The sequence below is a fragment of the Cordyceps fumosorosea genome, assembly GCF_001636725.1.
Source record: "Cordyceps fumosorosea ARSEF 2679 chromosome Unknown scaffold_11, whole genome shotgun sequence".
Taxonomy (NCBI): domain Eukaryota; kingdom Fungi; phylum Ascomycota; class Sordariomycetes; order Hypocreales; family Cordycipitaceae; genus Cordyceps; species Cordyceps fumosorosea.
This window is the reverse complement of record NW_017387311.1, coordinates 597,820-619,815: the sequence shown is the minus strand read 5'-3', so window position 1 is coordinate 619,815 and position 21,996 is coordinate 597,820. Positions and strand designations below refer to the sequence as shown.

At 53.0% G+C, this 21,996-nt stretch overlaps 6 protein-coding genes across 6 annotated transcripts; 2 read left to right on the top strand and 4 right to left on the bottom strand.

Annotated features, from left to right (window-relative positions):
• Positions 1 to 1,299: 1,299 nt before the first annotated feature.
• ISF_04988 (hypothetical protein) lies at positions 1,300 to 4,729 on the bottom strand (the record flags this gene model as incomplete). Its single annotated transcript, XM_018848593.1, has 3 exons — positions 1,300 to 4,483; positions 4,534 to 4,623; positions 4,677 to 4,729. The coding sequence occupies 3 exons, from the start codon at positions 4,727 to 4,729 to the stop codon at positions 1,300 to 1,302; spliced, it is 3,327 nt and encodes a 1,108-aa protein (XP_018704319.1).
• A 627-nt stretch (positions 4,730 to 5,356) lies between these two features.
• Positions 5,357 to 5,995, top strand: ISF_04987 (Snf7 protein; the record flags this gene model as incomplete). Its single annotated transcript, XM_018848592.1, has 1 exon — positions 5,357 to 5,995. The coding sequence occupies one exon, from the start codon at positions 5,357 to 5,359 to the stop codon at positions 5,993 to 5,995; it is 639 nt and encodes a 212-aa protein (XP_018704318.1).
• Positions 5,996 to 6,472: 477 nt separating this feature from the next.
• Positions 6,473 to 9,419, bottom strand: ISF_04986 (F-box and WD domain protein; the record flags this gene model as incomplete). The annotated part of the gene is made up of 2 exons (XM_018848591.1): positions 6,473 to 9,186; positions 9,248 to 9,419. 2 exons carry the CDS (start codon positions 9,417 to 9,419, stop codon positions 6,473 to 6,475), a joined length of 2,886 nt encoding a protein of 961 aa, XP_018704317.1.
• Positions 9,420 to 14,171: 4,752 nt separating this feature from the next.
• ISF_04985 (CDC24 calponin) lies at positions 14,172 to 17,143 on the top strand (the record flags this gene model as incomplete). Its single annotated transcript, XM_018848590.1, has 2 exons — positions 14,172 to 14,660; positions 14,720 to 17,143. The coding sequence occupies 2 exons, from the start codon at positions 14,172 to 14,174 to the stop codon at positions 17,141 to 17,143; spliced, it is 2,913 nt and encodes a 970-aa protein (XP_018704316.1).
• A 1,227-nt stretch (positions 17,144 to 18,370) lies between these two features.
• On the bottom strand, positions 18,371 to 18,744 carry ISF_04984 (37S ribosomal protein Mrp10; the record flags this gene model as incomplete). Its single annotated transcript, XM_018848589.1, has 2 exons — positions 18,371 to 18,537; positions 18,639 to 18,744. The coding sequence occupies 2 exons, from the start codon at positions 18,742 to 18,744 to the stop codon at positions 18,371 to 18,373; spliced, it is 273 nt and encodes a 90-aa protein (XP_018704315.1).
• A 419-nt stretch (positions 18,745 to 19,163) lies between these two features.
• On the bottom strand, positions 19,164 to 19,623 carry ISF_04983 (hypothetical protein; the record flags this gene model as incomplete). The annotated part of the gene is made up of 2 exons (XM_018848588.1): positions 19,164 to 19,529; positions 19,594 to 19,623. The coding sequence occupies 2 exons, from the start codon at positions 19,621 to 19,623 to the stop codon at positions 19,164 to 19,166; spliced, it is 396 nt and encodes a 131-aa protein (XP_018704314.1).
• Between the last annotated feature and the right edge of the window lie 2,373 nt (positions 19,624 to 21,996).

Genomic DNA, 21,996 nt, shown 5'->3' with positions numbered 1-21,996 from the left:
GGAAATCCCCAGGGCCCGCGGTACTCGCAAGCCGAGGGTCAAAGTCCAAGAACACCCGGGCCAAGTGAAGCCTTTTGATCACGGCTGCCTCCCACTCCTTCACAAGGGATGGATCATCTGATGCTGTGCGACAAGTATTTTCAACATGTCCCGCATGCTGGAGCTCGAGGAAGCCGCGGGAAGTTCCCCCCAAGTTTTGGACCTTCCCTTGAAGGTCAAAATATTTCTCCCCATCAAAACAAAACGGCCCAAGATACACTTGGACAGATTCGGTGTACCCTTTAAAGTCATGTCGAGCTTTGTCTCCATCACTAGCCTTAGAGACAAAGAAGGCTGGCCCTATGTCGAACTCGGTAAAGTACAACCGTACCAACTGGTCGGTGTTGGCTTGCGTAGACATAATTTCGACTGTTGATAGTTGCGATTTCGTGAGATTCGATAAAGGATTGTTTGTTGATGTTGGTCCAAGAAACCCTTCTCTTTTCGCCCCCCCCCCCCCCGACAATCGAGTACAACCTCTCTCTTGACCTTCTTTGCGACGGCAAAACTCATCACACGCGAGAAAGCAACGGCCGGCGCTTCGCCGGCGCATCGCGCTGTGCTACTTGCTGCCACTCAAGCAGCTAAGCTTTGGTCTGAAAGAGGGCGTGGCGTCGTGCGTAAGAAGAAGAAAAGAAGAAGCCAGTGCATACAAAGGGCCCTTCAGCACGTCGCTTCATTGTACGCCTCTACCGCTCTTGTCACCCTGGACTGGCCGGCGGTAGCTCTGACAGCTTGTGTATGTGATTTCGTGTGACTGAACTCGTCACCCCAGCCAGGCGCCGCCCAGACAACACGCTGCACATACCATGTCGCGCAGTTTTCTACTTCCTCAGAAGTTGGAACGGTCAAAAGATTGATAAAACAAAAGGCATACTTTCGCTAAACTATCAGTTTCCGATCTTTCCTAGTCGGCATTCTTCTTCCCTTCTTTTTGCGGTTCCCTTGTAAATGCCACACATAAAAACTCCAATATAACTAACATGCGAGCTAGACAAGACAAGTTGCTCCAGCATGCGAAAAAAAGAACAAGAATACGCAAAATTAATATGACCCCTCTCTCGATGAATCATGACCTTGGATAATTTTAAAACGCAAGAATTATCACCCCTGCCGCCAGTCGCTGATGCAGCATGTGCAATTGGCATGTCAACTTTTGTGCAACCCCATTCGAATGCCATGATAACGCCGCCGCCGTGCTGGTTTGCCGCCCAGAAAAACAACTATATGCAATGCTTTGAAACATTAAATCAAACGCTTTCAGATTCTCATGCGCGATCGAGTAGACCGCTGTGGTTTCGCCGGCGTCCCGTTGGACACCATGCCAAAGTGTTCGGCCAGCCGCGCGGTTCGCGCCTTGTCCGCCGTCGTCTTGGCCCGTGTCACCGGCTTTGCGATGCCGCTCATCTGCACCGTCTTGGGCTTAGATGGCTTAGCCTTCTTTGACTTCTCCTTCTCCTCTTTCCGGGAGTCCTCCTGGTACATCGCTAGAGGGTTACTCCAGTTGACACACTTGCGCCCGTCCTTGTCAGTCCAAGATTCGCGCTCCGCGGGCTCTGGCTCCGGTACGGCCTGTGCCTCTTCCGACTGCTTAGCGAGGAATTGGGCAGGGTACTCGGCGTTGCCCTTGTTCTTGCGCGTGTTCATCCGAGTCTGGTTCGTCAGGTCCTGCTGCACGCTGCGAACCGCAGAATTCAGCGTCGGGCCACTCGTCCGCCCAATCTTGATCGGTGTGGGTATGGCCGACTTGGCGGACGGCAGACGTGTCTGATTTCGCAGCCGAGAGGAGCGTCGAGATGTGCTGTCTGACCCAGTGTCATCCTCCTCATCAGCAATAGCTGATTCGGTTGTTGGCTGAACATCCAGGGTCTCAGTCTGCTCCTCCTCGACTTCGCCTGCTCTCGGAGCCTTGTTGACGGAATTCTTGGCGTAGCGTCGCATCGTCTTGGGCGATGCGGCCAAGGTCCTCTTGAGTGGTGACTCATGCTGATCATGGTCCTTCTCATGTTTCCGCTTGTTCTTGGTCGGGCTTTCAGTATTGGGACTCTTAGCACCCAGTGGCTGGCGCTTACCCTGCACACCAACTGGAGACCCGGCCTCAGTAGTCGAAGGACGCTTTGGTCGTGAGCGTCTAATAAACTCCCGCATGTAGTCGCGTCCAGGGCTATCGTAGTCGTGGGATGAGGCCGTGACAGTTTCCACAATCTCTGTTGTAACTGTAGGGGGGCTCTCCGGAATAGACTCTTCTCCCTGCACACTTGCTTCCACTGTACTCGGACTTCTGCTGTTAACAGGAGTGAATGACAGATTCAGCGTCGGGCTAGGGCTTAGTTTCTGTTCGCTCGGTGAGGCAGAAGTAGAAGCCAAAGTGGCCGGGCTCGGGCTTTGTGCAATAACACTAGGCTCAGCATCGGAAACTTCCTTGTGCTCTTCAATAGAAATAACAGGAGAATCAATAATGGGCAAGCTTTGAGAAACGTCCGGTCCATCGACTGGGCCATTCGCGGACATTGAAACCGGGGCGTTCTGAACTGCTGCTTTCTCGAGTTCGGCCGGGATCTGAACAGAGCGCTTTTCCTCAACGCCTTCGCGAGACTCAATCTCGACGGAGGGAGAGAAAAGCTTCGGTTCAGCGAGCTCTTTATGGCTTTCCATTTCAGAGCCGCTTTCAACGATGCTCGGGAGTGCTGCACCCAAGACAGGGGACACGCCATAAGATACCGCCATGGTTCCGAAAATATCGGAGTTCTGGCGCATGTCAATGTTGACCACCTCATTGGCAGAGCGCCGTCTGCCAATGGACGACTTGTTGTCCCAACTCCGACGAGGCCGTTGTGACCGAGCTATCCTAGGCGATGCAGACTTTACTGCAGTAGACGCCTGAGGTTGAGCAGCCTTCTTGACCGGGGAAAACAGACTGCTTGACCCGGTAAATGCCCGCTCAATCTCGGGCATCAGCTTCACATGGGAGATTGTTTGTCTGCAATTCACCGGCGAGCCTTTTGATGGACTAAATGTCTGATCAGCCTTGAACACAAGCTTTTGCGGCGACATCGTCTGTCTGCGATTTTGCGCCTTTAGACAGCCACGGAGAAGAGGCTCGCTTTGACGTCGAGAGCTCTTCTTCTTCAAGCTTGCGACAATTCGTGGCGTCGCTTCTGTATCATTCAGCCACGTAACGGAGTTGAACGCTGGGGAGGCCGTGCCAAAGTCAAAGTTGCCTGGCTTCTGTGGTGTACCAGCTTGCAACCGAACCGGCTGCTTTGCGGGGCTCTCCGCGAACAATGTCGACACGAACGCAATCGGACTTGGCACATCAGCGGTTATGTACGAGATGTCGCTAAAGATGCGCGGCGTCATAGGCTCTGCAGCAGCGGGTCGCCGAGGCGTTTCCATAACAGGAAGCATGGGCTTCTCCAGAGATGGCTGGCGGCTTGACCCAATGCTATGGTGAGCCGGACAAGGCGTGGCAAGGACTTTTGTAGGCGAGAAAGAGGACGCTGCACCGCTGGGTCGAAGGGCGGAAAGGCGCTGCATACCGGCAAATGCAGTGCCAAAAGGCGCAGCCCTGGGAAGTGTTGACGGGGTTGCGAAACCACCGCGCAAGCTTCGGTTTTCGCCTAATGGCGTTGCAGGAGGAGGTGACGCGGGCTTGATCGGCGACGGCTCAATCTTCGGCGTGGCCGCGGGCAGCAGTTTGACTGCCGGTTCACTGATGCGCGGTCCCTCGTTTTTTATGGGCGGGCTCTTATGTCGAGGGCTTCTCTTCGTTGGGGACTTGGCGTCGGACATGCAAGGAGGCGGCTCCATAACAGCGGCTGGGGTGACGGGCTCTTGATGCGGTGTGAAGAGCGCAATAGGCGACAAGGCAGAGCTCGTAGCTTTTCGGCGAGGCAGGGGGCTTAATCGTCGCGCGGGCACGCGGAATTCAGGCGAGACTCTGGGCAGTTGCGAGATTTCTGTATATGTGCGAAGCTTGTTTCCGGCGCCGGGCACTGTCCTCGCTCGTCGCTTGACAGGGATCGTCTGGACGTAGTGGCCGGCTCGCCGCTGTCGCGTTTCAGCTCGCGTCGTACACGTTGAGTAGATCCTCAGGCAATGGGCGACATCAGATATTGCGCGCATCTTGATGCCCATCATCTCCAAGCTCGACAGGGGCTGCCCCGTCATCCAGCACTCCTCGTCGGACCCTCGGTAGGAATTCAGGCGACGGACGACGCGGCGCGTTGGCATGCCATCTTCGGCCAGCACATTTATGTCAATATTGTTTGGTGACACAAGCTGCGTTATTGTCGGTGCGTCCGTGTCACACGGTAGCGGAAAGCCAACGCGCTTCATGATTATGCCAGAGAAGTTGCGAGCCACCAGGGACGGCCACTCGACGCGTGACCAGGCACGGAGCTGTGTTTGTACGCGAGGACCCTCGAAATGATTTGACCATGTTCTTGGCGCCTGGTTAGTATATGTGCAATAGAGGCGCGGGGGTGAGCATACTGAGCTGAAGGGTCCGAGCCGTTTATCGTTGTCGAAGACGTGGTCGCGTCTTCCAACGGGAAGAAGGAGTCGGGCACGCTATACGATATTCTAAAAATAATTAGCTGCGACTTCCAATTATCTTTACTCCGCGAAAAAGATACCTTTCTATTCCAAAGGCCCTGAAGTCACCGCATCGCGACGCATTGGTATCCATATTGTGAGGGGGGGAGCTTCGCGGCTCAAGACGCGGTTGGCGTATGCAAAAAAGCGACGAGATCGTGAAGCGTTCGTGAGAAATTCGAGTAATGTAGACTGGGGTATTATAAACAAAGTATGTGTAGTATCGCTAAAGGGGAAAATCACGTCCGCCGCGAGGGAGAAAAAAAAGACTGTCGAGACTTGTAGAAGCGAAAGCCGTTCTCATCGGACGCGGACGCGTGGGTTATGTCTAATTCTAGGACAGCGGGAGCTTGGGTGGAGCTTTTTGTGCGAGCCGTTCATTTGTTTACAATCTACTCCATTTGTGTTGCATAGAGTCTGCGCTAGTCTTGATGTGGAAGTTTGTTTCCTTGTGCATCCGACAACCAGTTTGCTGACTCATCTAATTTTTGTGAGAGCTGGCAACGGTGCCAAAGATGGTGCGGCTTGCGACTTGCCCCTCCATAGCCTGGGCTGGCGGGCGACAGACAAGCAACGTCATCTACCCAGGCTGCCACATTTGCCATCCCAGCTTCAGAAACACGAGCCAGTCTACAAACTCAAACCCAGATATTTCCAGAATTACGACTCCCTCCGCCGCTTCCACTACGCCGATCCAAATCACCCCTCAGCCCATTCCACCATGAATCGCCTATTCGGCTCCAAGCCCGCGGGGCCGAAACCGACGCTCAACGGCGCCATCTCCAACATTGACGCGCGCATCGCCTCGGTCGACACCAAGCTCAAGGCCATCAACGGGGAGCTCTCCGCCTACCAGGAGAAGCTGTCCCGCATGCGCGAGGGCCCCGGGAAGCAGGCCATCAAGCAGAAGGCGCTCAAGGTGCTGCAGCGGCGCAAGGCGTACGAGGCCGAGAAGGACAAGCTTGAGGGCCAGGTTTGGAACATGGAGCAGGCGCAGAGCATGCAGGACAACCTCAAGAACGTCATGACGCAGGTCGACGCCATGAAGACGACCAACAAGGAGCTGCGCCGCCAGTACGGAAAGATCGACGTCGACAAGATCGAGAGCATGCAGGACGAGATGGCCGACCTGCTCGACATGGGCAACGAGATCCAGGACAGCCTCGCCCGCAGCTACGACATCCCCGACGAGGTCGACGAGGCCGAGCTGGACGCAGAGCTCGAGGCGCTCGGCATGGAGCAGGAGCTCGAGCAGGAGATGGCCGGCGGCGTCCCAGGCTTCCTCCAGGATGAGGTGGTGCCCGAGTTTGTGGACGAGCCGCCGCAGACAGAAGACAAGGTTAAACAGGTGGCCGGCTAATCGCTCGCTCAGTTTCCGCAGCTTTGAGCCTTGGGAGTTTTTAAGTCATATTAGCGATTCATATCTTGGTTTTACAATATCACAGCATTTAATCTGTACAGCTGCGGCATCTTAGAGTTAGGCGCACCTATTCGGGACGATTACGATTGATTGCTTGTTTAGGTTACAATTATTCAATGCGGTTTTCATTTAGACAAATGCATGGTTGATTTTATCCCTGCCCTGTCTTTGCCATCGATACTACATCTCCCCTCTTCTAAACTACCTGCACGTTGGACAAATGCACAAACGCCGTTTCACACGCAGTTTCCAAACAACATAAACAGCGTTGCAGACAATTTCCTCGCCGTGTCCTCATTTCCAGATTAAATGTTAGAATGCTTGTCATGATATACTTTCCCTGTATCCGGTTACGCCTGATACCTTGCGCAAAAATCAAGGGAGAAAAGGAACCCGAGGGCGCACCGCTCAAAAGATTTAGTCGACGGTGGCAAAGAAGCGTGAGGCCTCCTGCAACTCCCTATCGCTATTACAAAAGTCCCATCCCACAATGATCTGCGACTGTGTACAGCAAATGATCTTGCGTGCATCAAACTGCAGCTTGAAAACACGGGCGGGCGCGTTTTCGGCCGGTGTAAGATGCGGGTGGTGATGATGGTGATGTCTATGATGATGATGTGTCGGAGTCCCAGCCTGCGCCGCTTGGAATGGTACTGCTGCTGCTGGGACTGGGGCGTGGGCTCGGCTTGCAGTCGAGGGAGCCGCGTGCACGCTCTGTCGAGCTTGCTGCTGCGATTGCTGAGATGATTGCGCCGCGGTAGATGATTCTCCGGCCGGCGAAGTTGTGCCAGCCCTCCTACTAGCACTGCTACTTGATGATCCAGCAGCGGCTGCGGTTGATGAGGTCAGTGACGCAGTCATAGGCTCGCGCCGCAGTCGCTGTATTCGACCATGCTGAATATTAGACAGCGCATTCGTCACTGCTTGTCGAAGCTGAAGTCGCAAATGTGGCGAGACCTCTCTTTCGATAGCAGACTGCAGATACGTGTGGAACCCAAGCATGGCTGGATAGTTGGCCAGAGCATGTTCGAGTGCCGCAACTCCTGCAGGAACGACTTGGTCGATGTATGCCATGTAGAGGCCCGCGATGCGTTGATTGCCAGGAGAAGAGTCAGAAAGCTGCTGGGGCGGCTGGACCACGCCGTGGTGAACGACGGCGGTCGGGGGATGAATCGGAAGATTCGACTGCGGGGTACGCATAGTATCTTGCATCGCTGACAGGCCTTGGGCATGCTGGCTTTGGGCGAGTTCCGCGGCCTCTTCTTGTCGTAGGTGATGTGCTGGTCTCCACACGCCTTCCTTGTCTCGTCGCCAGATTATAATACTCTGATCGTACGAGCCTGACACAATCCGGCCGTATTTGCGGCCACCACCGCCGCCAGGGGGCACCTTCGCGCCGAAAACCTGTATGTCTTCGGGTTTGGAGCTGCCAGCGTTAGCACGTCGACTACGACGAGCAGAGCGGCGGTCGCCCTCGGAGCCCAATTCTCCAGCTTCCATCGCTTTAAAGTATTCAGCGTCCACGAGCCGTGCTTCGGCTTCGTCCTCAATTTTGCTGTATGGCAAGTCTCCAAAACCAGCCTGGACCGTTCTAACTAAGTTGGCATGTCCTCTAAGAGATGCAACCTTGAGGCCGGTAGGCGCATCAAAAATGCAAACCTCATAGTCACTGCTGCCACTGACAATCCGTCTGTCGTCAAATTCTACACAGGCAATGCCTTTTTCGTGTGCTGGGATCGTTTGCTTGCAGACTTGCTCTGGCCAGTCCCAGACTTTGATCTGCCGGTCGCCAGAGACGGAGACAATGGTTCTGCCTCTAACTTGAATTGCATTGACCGCAGCGCTATGTCCGTCCAAACGGCCAATCATGGTGAACTCGGGCTTGACAGGTAGCTCATGTGCAAGGTCAGGTTCATAGCCATACGGTTTTAGGGTTGTGGCAACAGTCCCAACTGGTTCGTATCCGAGGTCGCCATAGCGTAGCGGTCTTCGGTTAAAGATTTTGATCGTCTTGTCCTTCGATGATGTAACAAGAATTCTCTTGTCGAATCGGACATTGAGAACAGACTCTCTGTGCGCCCGCGTTATTCTCTGCAGCAGCTCTCCAGTCGAGAATTTCCAGATGAAGATATTGGAGTCGCTGCTGCCGGACACAAGAAGATCCTCTTCAGGGTCTGCGTCGAACTGGAGGCAGAGCACAGATCCAAGGTGTCCCACCAGCGGTGCCCTGGCAAGTCTGCAAGTCTGGATATCCCAGATTCGCATGGTGCGGTCTCGGCTGCCACTAACGAGGTAGCGTGAGTCAAACTGGATAGTATACACGCACTCCTGATGGCCCTCTTCGGGGTGGTCTGGGTGAGGAAACATGAAGGTTGAGAATTTACCCAGTTCCCAGTTAGACTCTAGACGCCGCCGCATACTGTATAGGTACTTCCAATTGAGTCGGTATCTGGAGTTAGACGGATCCCAGGCCCACAGGTTGGATCGCAGGTAGGCGTTGGGATCTTGAGACAAGGTTTGGGGAGTAGCCGGCCCAGGGCTACTATCAGGGGCTTTCCGCTTCGCCCGCACGTCAGTTGACGGAAAGCTTCTGTCTACCCCCTTTCCTTTGTTGAAGTAATTGGACATGTCGACATCGGCCAGTGGCGTTATGGCTCGACGGCTGGAGGAAAACGAGGTCGCAGGCGATCCGAATAAGCTCGGCCCGGAGAAACTGTCTTTGGAAGCTTGGGTACGCTCTGTGTCAACCATTTCCATATCCTCGTCGTCATCGCTCATGATGGCGCGGACCTTGTTGACAGGACCATCAGCAGACTGCATCTGGCTAATGGAGCTGTTCATGTTCTCGTTGATTTTTTTTTCCTCTGCCTCTATTTCCTTAGACAGTACTTTCCATCCCTCGAGATGGTACAGGCGCTCCCAGAGCTTCTTATCCAAAGCCAGGTCGTACCAGGCACGGCATGTCTGCAGCACGTTGACAAGAGAGATGGGATCGAGGTAGGAGAGGATCTTGAGACATATTTCGGCAGGAAGGTGATTGATGAAGTCGATGTAAAGTCGAGGTCGGAGGCGTTGGACAATACCAGCAATGGTGGATGTGGGGAGCTCCTCCAACAAAGCCATGGTGAGTTCTGCGGCGGTCAGTAGATTGGCCAAGTTGCAGCCTTCGCAACAGGGTAGAGCACAGCATACCAGCTTTGACGGGGGTTGGGAACATGGAGGCATTGCGTGCTATCCATACTGCGAGATCGGAAGGCGACTGGAAGCTTGAAAGAGATGCTATCAAGGCGGAGCTATCCTGGGGATTGAGAGGGTCCTCGGAGTAGCCTTCGTCGGGCTGTTGGACCGGGGAGAAGGGATCCATAACGGAAAGCGAAAGGCACAGGCCAAATGCCTAATGTGCGGATGTAAAGGAAGGGTTTCTGTAGGTTTGGATGACGGCGTTGGCGTGCAGGTCCACGACGACGGACCTTGCACAGGGATGGCTAGCCTGCTGGGTTGATGTGGCGGTCGCCGGTCGCGTGGTGAGGGAGCAGAGGCAAAACAGGAGGGTAGCGCGCGCGAAGCCGCAAGATCGACAAGTTCGGCGGTGCGGCAATGCGGAAAGAATCCAGCTGGCTATGATGATGTGCCGCGAGCATGGACCGTGATGGCATCTGCCGCGCAGAGCAGTCGGTGCTCGTTGGGGGGGCGAGGAGGAGTGGATGACGGGTTGATTTGTTGTGAAGCTACCGGCTGGGGTAAGGCAGATACGATTTGGCGGCCGAGTTTCAGCAAGCAGTGGGCTGGGGTGGCGCTGTTGGGCGGGGCAACTATGTATGTATGTATGTACATAGGTTCTCTCTTTTCAACAACAGGGGCACGAATTAAATCTTTGTAAAATGCTTGAAATTTATAATTACCAGAATCACCATTGGCTATCACGAATTTTCTCTTCTCGCTTCGTCATATACTTTTGTCACATTCGTAGCGGAGTTACTGGCAAACGATTTTATTATGGTTGCGAGCCAGATTGTACCCGCGATAAACCTAGCTGCCGGCTCTAGCGGAATCCAGAAACGGGAAGGATGGGTGGCCACTGCGTTGTTGTGGCCGTGTAGCTGTTATTTACACGTCAGCTATCAACATGCAAGAATTATAGTTGTACACGTGGGGAGATGATGATATGCATTAGGCAGAAATCCTTCAGTCAGGTTGCAGGAGGCGTAGTGATGCAGGTAACCCAACGCCCAAACGGGTCTGTCTGTCTTGGTTCTATATGTCGCCCAAGAATTCGACAGTCTCGCTCAGCCAGCTACCTGGAAAACGAGCTGTCCCGTGAACTGATTCCAAAGCGAGAAACTCATTCGGCTATTGGTTTTGTTTTTATTATGCCAGACACATGAGTGATTGATGCCTGGGCAGTCCCCATCGTATTTGTCAGTAACCTTGCGAGCCCAAGCCAGGCGCGGTGTTTCAAGTTGACCTCTTCACCGGGCCCGGATTACACTACTTTTTCCGTCTTATTACATGGTTCGTTTGAACTTTGAGGCGAGAGCCAGCGGGTCCAAGAAATTGTTTGGCATGCAGACGACGGACACGGGAGAAACGGCATGCCGTCATGCTTTCCGGCTTGTTTGAGGAGAGGAAACAGCGTTCATTTGTAAGTAAGTGACTACGTATTTGCAATTCGAAGCTTTCTCATAGAGTTCATTCTTTGAGTCGGCCGGCAACTTGTCCTTGCATTCGATATCAATCGGCCAGACTTGGCCATCTGGTATACGTCGCTCGACTCAGGCAAGACAAAGGCGGGAAAACATGAAGACAAGCCGAACTGTAGTTTACAACGCGGGGATTATGGATTATAGGCGGAGAAAGTATTAAAAAAAACACTTTGTTGGCAAATACGTGTAGCTTGTGATGCGGCTCACAAGGCGCTTACATCGTTATCTGATGGTGAGGTCGATGAAGTTGAGCTAACAGAAGGACGGCAGTTAAAGAACCAGCGCCCGCAGCCTCAGCCTAGTGTCACAGTTGGCTGCAAGGCAGTGAGCTGAGATTAAAGTGAGCCCAATAGGCTATAATAGTTACGCAGCATGCACGACTTCGATGACGGACATATATTGAAAATGCACAATACGAGGTGATAGTTCAGGGTAGCATCCATGCGTGGTGGTGGCGTAGGTGTAAACCATTGAAGGGCCGCGATAGGCTACGACTCGTCGCCCGAGCAAAGTTTACGCGCCGTTAGATCAGCAAAGGCTAGCAGCCCGTTTCTACTGGGCAGGTCATTGTCGATGCTGACGAGCAAGACGTGCCAATCAGCAACCGTATACTGTCCAGAGCCTTTACGTGTCAGTGTCTCACGGCATGCAGGTGAATGTGCTCGTGCCTCGTGGGGAAACAACTCTTGATAGACCCATGCGCCTGAGTAATCGGAGCAATGTCGGGGACTGCATGCTAGGATATAGGATGATAGAGAGGCATCGAATGATTTGCGACGAGCTGACGTTGACTCTGCACACACAGAGCGTGACTCGGCCGGCAGTGCGCTTCAGTCGCGGGCGAAGCTTGGCGGGGCAGAGGAGTCGAAGTGAGGAGGGAGGAGAGGGTTCAAACTAGAAATAAGCCACATTGTCCGTGCAGGAAATGGACGTATTAATCGTGTCTTGCAGGCGTCACACAAACTGCACCACTCTAAATGTGCCTGTGCACACGACCTGACGTCCTTAACAGGAGGTGGTACAGAAAACTATGTTGAAGGGAGTCTAAATATTGGCGCGTCCGAGTCATGAAGAAGCAAGACGTCGTGGTCTAGCGTTGGAAAGAAGAGCGGGAAAAGGAAAGGAGGACAAGACAAAGGAAAAAATGAAAAGAAAAACCACGCCGTCTTTTTCTTTTTCTTTATTACCAGGTATGGTTCAGCGGTGTAGATGCTTAAAATATGATCAAGGTATCACAACAGCGCATCAACTCACTGTTAGTTCCCCTGCAGGCTGCCACCACTTTGTCGTGATGATGAGGGTTAACTAGTTAATAAACTGAGGCGCTGGTCGTTGGTGGAGAAGAAGAGAAGAGGAGAAAGACCCAGTAATAAAGGGAAAAAGCGACCCCTTCTTTTTTCCCTTGTTGGATGCTAACTATGCCGCCTGGCCTACTTGCACTCACTCAGGTTTCCAGCCAAGCAGAGCCAAACAAGTTTACTGTGTCAATGTGTCTAATCTGTCATATGTATTCGATTTGTTCGACTGGGCCAACCGCTCCCACTGGTACACCAATCAATCCCCAGTGGTATCAAGAGGTCGCACCATGAAACCGGCTCGGCTTGTAGGCGGTAGCTAGGCGATTCACCAACAAGGGAGATGCTCCGTTCCTTGGATTGCACAAACTGCTACGTTGTAACCTGCAGCCAGCCGTCTAGATCGATGCTACATTAGTAAATCATGTCCCGTGTATGCGTGGTATACGTACTTCTGCTTTGTTGATAGGGCCGTCGCATGTGAACATGAAAAGTCAGCTATCACCAGCAACGAGTGATGCCATCTCACTCCGCAGCAGGTACCAGTACATATGGAGCACCCTGCAAGCCCCGCAACTTTGGCTTGCAGCAACGAGATCCGGAAGTTGCGATACATGTATCTGGTGGTGTGGGTGCATCGTGTGGCATCGTCGGTACTTGGCAGGTTTGCACTGGTGGACTGCACCGATGAGAGACGCTCACTTTGTCACTAGTTGGGTGATGTGTTAACTAACTAGTACAAGCTGCTGTTACAGCAAGAGCCGATACGCCTCTGCCGTGGCCAAACCATCTAGTTACAACTTGCTGGGTTCCATTGCCTGGGTTGCTTCGCTAGAACCCCGTTCTCTCCTCTCCTGCATAGGGCCGTTGTTTCGTCCGTCGCTCCTCGTCCACGGTACAGCCTCTGTCCGTCGCTGCCAACCCCTGGCTGGCCTCTGTCCGGTTTCGAGAAGCAGAACTACCGCATCTCATGTTTCGGACGACTTGAGAGAAGTGCTTGCTTGTTTGTTTACTAGCTGCCTACGAATATGCATTTTGCCCGATCCACGTGCCTGTGTCTCTCCGAGCCTCAAGCCAAGTGCCAGTGTAGGTACCTCAGCGGTACTTCTCGCAGGCCCAGCACTGTGAACCACTTGAGTTGAGCCAGTTGAGCAACCCTGCTTTGCAGCTCGTGAGAAATGCACTAATACATGCGCTAAAATGCACTGAATTCCACCTCGACCGGCGCCCCTAGAAAAGAAAATCCACCAAGAATCCGCCGCCGCCACATTTCAACGGGGGTCTTCAAAGGGGCTAACTCAACAGCAAGGTTAAGGTAAGGTAAGGTACCCTAAAGTAATACCCGACTTGGCTGCTGGGTACCTTTGCATACAAGGTTAGGCTGGAAGGTACTTGAGATACTAGCCGCTGCGGGCGGTTCAGATTACCTTAGGTCTATGCCTTATCCCCCCCTCTCACCCCTGCCAGTCTGTAAACTGGAGACCGCCAATTGCTGCCTCCCCCCAAATCGCCTACACCCGCCGCCGCTCCAACATTTCCATCTCATCCTCGACCTCTCCCACCCTCCCGCATTACGACCGGCTTGCATCCTTCGCCGTGCCTCCTCTACACGGCCCGTGCCTCCTTTCATCGACATCGAGTTCGTCGATATCATCCCGCTTTCGTCTCTCGCCGCATTCCCGCCCTCGTCAGCCAAACACGCCGTGTCAGCATTGCATTGCACAACACCACAGCACAAACCCCGCCGGCTCTAGCACCAGTCGCTCGACCGACGCACACGGCGGTATTTCTGCAGCACCTTCGCCATCTTATCCGATCTTCATCCATACACCATACTGCGGCTCAGTATCATCGCCCGTCGCCCTCATCCCTCTCCTCTGTCGCGATAACGTGCTACCCCCTAGCGCCGACCAACCCACCAGACACCATTGCAGCCACTACAACGCACTCGCGCACCACGCTGCCTTCATCTCGCCTCCCTCACCTGCCTAGCGTCTTCGCAACGTGCTTCTCCAGCACGCCTGGCGAATGGGCTCATATGAAATGGCACATGCTATTTTGATGAGAACCAACACAGCCCCGGTTCTGCAAACCAACGGCGTCGTAGGCCTGTCCAAGATGACCAGTGCCCCACGAAGCAGCCAGCTCTCAAGCGCCACCACCTATGCAGGCTCATCCGCCTCTCTCAGCTCCCTCAGCAGCACCGCGACTATTGTTCCTCAGAATGGCGGCCCCATCATTGCCACCGCAAATATCATAAACCAAAAGGCCGACGCCTCCCGCTCACTCTACCAAATCTGCGTCTCCCTCAAGCAGCGCCTCGCACAGGTCCCCGACTTCCAGCCCTTCCTCGACCAGCTAGATCCTACCGACCCCGTCGATTCGCTATGGCACCTCTTCCGCTCAGGTCATCCTCTTCTCGTCATCTACAACTGTTTGCAGGGCGAACCCCTCAAGGTGGAGGACCCCAATGCCTCCGAGGCCAAGAAATCAAAGATTGCCATATTCAAATTCGTCCAAGCCTGCCTTAAGGAGCTGCAACTGCCCGCTGCTGACACATTTGTCATCACTGACTTGATGGGAAACGACACCAGTGGCTTTGTTAAGGTTCGTGACCCCTCGCATGTTCCTCACACCTTTGTTAACCCGCCTCCGCTTCACTTCAGGTTACTCAGGTTGTCAACTATGTGCTCGACCTCGCTGAGCAAAACGGGCACTTGCTTCAACCACAGTTCTTGCCCGAAGAGGACTCCACTGCGCCCGCCCCCGGCGCTCAAATGAGTTACAGAGACCACATTGTTAAGGAACTTGTCGACACCGAGCGGAAATATGTCCAAGATTTAGAAAACTTGCATGACCTCAAGAAGAGATTAGAGCAGAAAGGCGACGTCCCCGGCGATATTGTCCACCAAATCTTTCTCAACATCAACGCCATTCTCGATTTCCAGCGCCGCTTCCTGATCCGTGTTGAAACAACCAATTCCATGCCCAAGGACGATCAGCGATGGGGTGCCCCTTTCTGCTTCTACGAAAGTGCCTTCGACATTTACCAGCCGTTCATTGCCAATCAGCGTAAAGCCGCTCAAATCGCCAATCAAGTTTTTGATAAGATTCAGCTATCAGAGCACCCGGTCGCGGCCGATTTCAACACCCTGGACGGCTTCCTACTTAAGCCAATGCAGCGCCTTGTCAAGTACCCTCTGCTTCTCAAGGACCTCAATAAAAAGAGCGAAGACGAAGAGATCAAGGAGGACCTCCAAATAGGCTGCGAGGCCGCCGAGCGAGTCCTCCATAAAGCCAACGATGCGGTTCACCGCGCCCTGCTCGACGAAGCCCTCGACGATCTCATCGTCAGGGTGGACGACTGGAAATCCCATAGAGTGGAGCAATTTGGTGTCCTGCTTTTGCATGGAATCTACGGTGTGATAACAGGCAAGACCGAGCAAGAGAAGGATTATGAGATCTATCTCTTTGAAAACATCTTGCTATGCTGCAAAGAAGCGTCCGGCAACAAGACCAAAGACAAAAAAGACAAGACGCGGTCCCAGGGCCCCAAGATCAAGAACAAGAATGCTAAGCTGCAGCTGAAGGGCAGAATTTTCATGACTAACGTGACAGATGTTGTGTCTCTTTCCAAGCCTGGCTCTCACTCTGTCCAAATTTGGTGGAAGGGCGACCCAGGCGTGGAAAACTTCACCATTAAGTTTGTCCACGAGGAAATGATGAAGACTTGGGCCGTCGGCCTTGAGACGCAGCGTAAGAGGAACGCAATGCGCATGTCGGTAAACAGCGAGTCTGCGAACCAAGACTTTGCCTGGACACGAGACCACGGCCTCGAAAATCCCTACCTTCACCAAGATGAAGATGAAGACGACGAATACAGCCCCGCGCATTTCCCAGCACCATCAGGCTCATCACTGCCTCGCACATCATCAAGTTCGAACGTTCGTCAACGATCTATGACTGGAGAGAGCACACAATCGCTGGCATCTATTGCTAGAGCACCACCACCTAGGTTCCCGCTGCCGTTTCCACCTGCTCCCCTCAGCCTGCAAACTAGCAATGGCGCGCCCTCTCCCGGAGCTCGAGGAGGTGACTCTTACTTTTCACCAGTCGCCGACTCTCCCGTCTCTTCCCGCGCCAGCACGACAAGTGGTGTCTTCCCAGGCCCGCCATACCAGTTCCCTAACAAGAATGGCGGTTCGTCCGGCTCCGGCTGGGACGAAAATGCCAGATATACAGCGCCTGCCATGCCTCGCGCGCCATCCCGTGATGGCCCACCCTCATCTTACAATAAGCCTCCTCGCGGCCCATCACTGCCGGTGATGGCATCAAATTCTAGCTCAGCCCAGCAGCAACGCAGCCGCTCTTATAGCACCCCCGACGCCGGCATTCCTGTTCTTGCGCGGCAACGACAACCCAGCCAAGGAAATATTCCAGCAGTTCCCGGGATACCTCAGCACCTGCATGATAGCCAGATCGCGCGATCCCAGAACGGCTCTCCGCGAAACGACTTGCCAATTCGAACAAACAGTAGCAGCCCCGGCGCCTCACGGCAGCCCATGCACAAGCATTCCGGCAGTCTAGGTGGCAGTCTCGGCGGCACCATGTCACACTTTCCAGCCCAACCACTTTACCCACGCCAAAATACACCGAGTAGCCAGGGATCTGCGAATCTTCGTGTTGATCCTGTGATGGCCAACTCTCGAAATGGCTCGCCTGCCCTACCAAGCGCTCCGCTTGGCCCGCCGACGGGCGAATCTTACTCGAGCGACATGCCATTGCCGACGCAACTCAAGGTTCGGGTCAACTGCGATAGTGGCAACTATGTCACGCTCGTTGTGGCGTTTAACATCAGCTACCAGTCTTTGATTGATCGCATCGACGCAAAGCTCGCGCGGTTCATGAACAGCAGTATCAGCAAGGGGAACCTGAAGCTCCGCTACCGTGACGAGGATGGCGACTCTGTCACCATTGAGAGCGACGACGACATTCAAATCGCCTTTATGGAGTGGCGAGAAGGCGTGCGCAACATGTACTCTGGTGGCGTGGGCGAGATAGAACTGTTCTGCGTGGGTGACGGTTCTTAGAATGGGCAATGCATACCCGTCTTGCCTGCATTGGTCAAAGCGCGCGCGATTCTTTTTATACTATATACGACAAACGCGGATACCTGGCCAACTCTACATAGGCCTCGATCTCTATTACCAGGACCAAAGGTCTCACTAAGTCCATACGCTCCGCGACACCACGGCCCTCGTTTGACAGTTCCTATTCTCTTGTTTTTCAGCACATCGTTTGGGGCCTCGGCATTTATACTCTTATTTTATACACCACACTCGTTAGGTTTTCTTTTCAATATGGGTTGCATTTTGGCGCAGGCGACTGCAAATGTCTTACGGCGCGGGTCTGGAGATGGGTGCATTCAGCATTTTCTCTTGTTTTTGCCATTTCCTCGTTTTTGACCTTGTTCTTTTCCGTTACCAGGAAACTGCATAATTGTCTTTGCCCCCTCTTTTCTTTTTGGCTCATTTTTTTGTGTTTCACAGCCATGCGCGTCCACAGTCCACGGGCTATGGCGCACCGTGATTGCTTTTGACAAATGGAAAGCGAAGACACGCATTCTAGAAGCAAGTGTTTTCTCTGATTGTCGAAGACGCGAGGGGGAGGGGGAGTGTATAGCTCCCACATTTCAACGCTGGATAGACTGTCGTTTTTTTCTTTTCTCTCTCGACCTCTTCCCTCTTTCTCTTTTCTTTGACGCAGCTAGATTTTTTTGGTCGATACCGCTGGTGGGCTGCAGTGTCGGTGCAGACTTTGACATGGATGAAAGGAAGCTGAATTTAAAGAGACATATTAAGCTCACCGACCTTTTCTCTGGAAGTGAACCGTGATGTTGCATCATAATGTTTTGAGACATTTGTTTGTAGAAGCACCAATTCGTTGGACGGCTCAAGGTAGGGGTATATGTTTTATTATACATGACTTTTTATATGATGAAACGCTGTAAAGACTCTGTAGACCGTGGTCCCGGTCTATGCCAACTTCCTCTTGGTAATATTGTACATGGTGTCATTCTGGGGCACCTTTTCCTGATCCCCCAACAAGCACACAACGCCGGTATTTCGATACTCAGTCGAAGATGGCCTTTTCCATGCAAGGCTCCAACTCCCCCATTTTGTATTCGTTGCATCGCTTGAGAACACAAGAGCATGTGAGACTGTAGCCGCTGGCCGCGTCGCACCTCTCCCTGTCTCAGTAATCTTCCCACTCGCGCTCCGTTTCGTCGTCGTAGCTTCGCTTCGCCCCCTCCCGCTTTACGTCGGCTTGCCGTTGTACGTGATGTGCCGGCCGAGACGGCCCATGTGGTGGTTGATCGTGTTGGGCGGCGCCGGCTGCGGCTTGGGGCCGTCCATGCACTGCCGCAGCTGCGACTCGATCGCGGCGCACCCGGCGGCGTTGTATCCCGCGGACGCCCAGCAGGCTAAGTTGCAGCCGGTCAGCAAAAAACGAACAAGAATGACCCCCCCCACCCCAGGTCCTCATGGAAGGAAAAGGCTGGAACGGTTAGGGGAGGAAACGTACCGAGCACGCTGGACATGACGACCGTGCAGGGGTTCTTGGGGTTGCGCTTCGGGTTCTTGACGCGCAGAACCTCGAGAGGCGGTAGGCGGATGGGTTTTTGCGGCATGACGACGGGCGGGTCGCTCGGCGTTGCAGAAATAAAACAATTTGTCGCAATTGGGAGCAAGACGAGGAAAACAGCCGTGTAGTTGACTTTCGCATGAAGCTCCTTTGGCTGTTGGAGATCGGAAATTTGAGATCATGTGCTCGGTCACGTGCAACGACCACTTCATATTAAGCAGGGGCCCGCGCAGAGCGTTTTGCAATGCAGTCAATCCTATGAAGAGGGGATTAACAGCGCACCCGAACTTAACGACTTTGAGCAGGACCAGCTCGGAGCAGCGCAGTTAAGTTTTAAAGAAGTTCCAGCCACGGAAGCTATTGCAGCGTCCAAGGTGTTGGTAACCATGACGGGGTGACGCGATGTGACCGAAGTCCTTTGAAGCACCGCTCAAGAACAAGAGACTTGAAATTTTTGAATGAGTATTATAACATAGAAGGCAGAATATCCTTGTCCGACTTGCGATATGCCGCCGGCGCCGGCACCGGCTTCAGGCGCTCCGGCCAGCCAAAACCTCTCCAGCGCCTGCGCTTCCGTCGCCCACGGCCGCGCCCCCCGTTCTTCCCCGCGCCGCCGCCCTTCTTCTTCTTCTTCTTGTCGCTGGCGGCCTTCTTCCGAGCTCTTCTCCGGCGAAAGTACCAGACGCCGCCGATGAGAATCAGCAGTACGGGGACGCCGATGCCGAAGCCCAGGATGAAGCGGGTGCTCCGCTCGTCGCCGCCGCTGTTCTTAGCCGCGAGGCCGCCGGCCGCGATGCCACTGCCCGCTCCCGCAGCGCGCTTCAGAGACTGCTGCGAACATTCCGCGTTAGAGAACACTGCATGCGCAGGCCTTTCGCTGTGGATGAGGGCTTACAATAGCATTAAGCTCGGGTGGAATGTACATGCTTGCTAGGTAAGTATTCCGTGTGAATGATGCGCGTGCTTCGAGCACCGCTATTTCAACTTGGATGCGCACTCTTCCGCACGAAGAGAATCAGTTTTGAAAAATGCATTGATAGGAAATTGTAGTGTTGGTTTCTGCACGCTTTCGGTGACTTTTCATGTCTTGGGCAACGCCAAGCGACAATGACGTCCACAACTCTCCCTCATGATGTTGCCGCCCCACAGTCCAGCCTTGCGAGTTATCATCTCCCAAGATCGATACCAGAGGTAGGCAAGGACGTGATGGCCGTACATTCAAGAATATGAATGAATAAGATTAACCTTGAGGCTCTTGCGGGCCGTCGGCTACTCGTGGTTGTGATTCTGAAGGAGGCCGAACAAAGGAAGCATTTGTACAAGCCGCCTCGGCGGTTACTCGAAACAGAAGGTGTTACTGCGATTCGAGTGTCCATCCTATGCAGGTAAAATTTTCCCTTTCGGCTTCATACCGATGTAGAACAAGATATTCTCTTTGTCTTTTTCCTTTGTAATGCTTTCCTTCCTGAGCCATGTTGTGGCGGAAGCGCCAAGCCTGGGCGCTGGTAAGCTGACTGCCAAGAGGTCAGTTGGTGATGGATGAGAGGTAGTGCGAAGATCGAGACAAACGAAATGCTTCAGTTCAGAGAAGGGCGAGACGACTGTACCATAAATTTTGGTGCATATACTTCAAAGTCCCAAGGCAGATTGCGGATCAAGTTTGTCAACCTGTATTGACTGGAGAGACTCGGGCCTCGCTGATCGGGTAAAATATTTGCACGTTGCCGAATTGGAGCCAGTTACCGCACGAAAAGAAGCAAACAATCCAGCTTGACTTGAACAGGCAATGACCGTGGAACTTGTACTACAGCTGCTGTAGCGTCGCAGGGGGCTGTCCGCAGCTGCGATAAAGCTTCATTTCGTTGCCTGCATCTAGAATAGATCAACTCGTTGTAAGTCGCAGATTATGAAGTCTAGACTCTTTGCCAAGGAGAATCAAATGGAAACCCAAGTGAGGAAGCTGTCGCGACGTCTATATAAAGCTGCCGCTCTACCTCGTTGACACAGTGGTGCTGCCATTCTCATCATCCCCAACTCAATCCTTCATCTTCCGCGGCAAACTATTTTCCACCGACCACTTTACAATGCGAATTCAAACCCTCCTCGCTCTCATTTTCACTGCGGCCGTTGCCGCGTCTCCCCTTGAGGCGCGCAAGCCGCCTACACTGGCAGAGTGCTGCTGTTGCAACGGGACGCCCGAGCTCGGCTGCGCAGTTGACCAGAACTGCTCTTCCATTCGACCTGGAACGTGCGGCTTTACACGGTGTCCTTTTTAACTCGCCGTCTATATGGTGGAAACATTGTTGAGACCATATTCGCTTGGTTGAATTGTTTCTGCAGCTTAGGAACCCTGTTCTACCCTCGAGTTGGATTGAAGCTCAAAAGAGCAGGACGCGAGTGCGTTGGGATATGATGCTGATAGCTGATATTGGTCCTGACATGAGAACTCTGTAATAATACACTACGCGGATTGTGATTGCATCTCATCGCGAAATGATCTTAATTTCTGCCGTCAATCTCACGCAGCGCAGGTGCCCTCTCTTATATACATGGTATTGACGGTCCTTCCTTAGCCACTTGACGGAGTCGTCTCCCTGTGCCATACTTTTACTCACTCAAGTATAATGCAATAATTTTCTTGGAACCAAGCTAATATGTAGTAGCCGTGAACTGAGTTGTGCCTGCAAAAGTCTATTTACCAAAGGCAAATATTTGGGGCATCAACTCAATCCATCATCAACGTACCGAGGCCGCTTTTCAAGTTCGCGTCTACTGCTATAATCTTACTTCAAAATTAGATATTTCTTATATTATTATCCCTCTTATTGAATCTATAATTTTAGATTATCTGTACCATTTTAGCTGCACTCTATCTAGTAATTTCGTCTGCCTGCTCTTAGAATTCGTACAGACGACTTTTACCTGGTGCATCTGGCATGCGTGCTATCGCAGCATTGACTGAGCCATCAATTTGGAAGGCTTTTCTTTAGAACTCATAACCTATGGGCCTGTCGATGGCTTATTTTGCGAAAGATTTTAAGCTGGGAGGTGTTAGGGGTTGTCACAGCTAAGCTTATACAACTCGTCTGCTTGAGCGAAAAGACTCGTCTACTATGAGCCATATTCAAGCAGTAGCATTGCAAAAAGCTAGTGACCCAAGCATGAGAGAAATAAACAGTCAATTTCGCACACTTTCGTAATGCAAACAATCTGTGGCGATAGAGGAAAGGGGCAGCGGAGGTGTTGGTTCGTGTCTGATGGCTACCCTATAGTAAGGCGTGCTTCGCGACACCCAGCT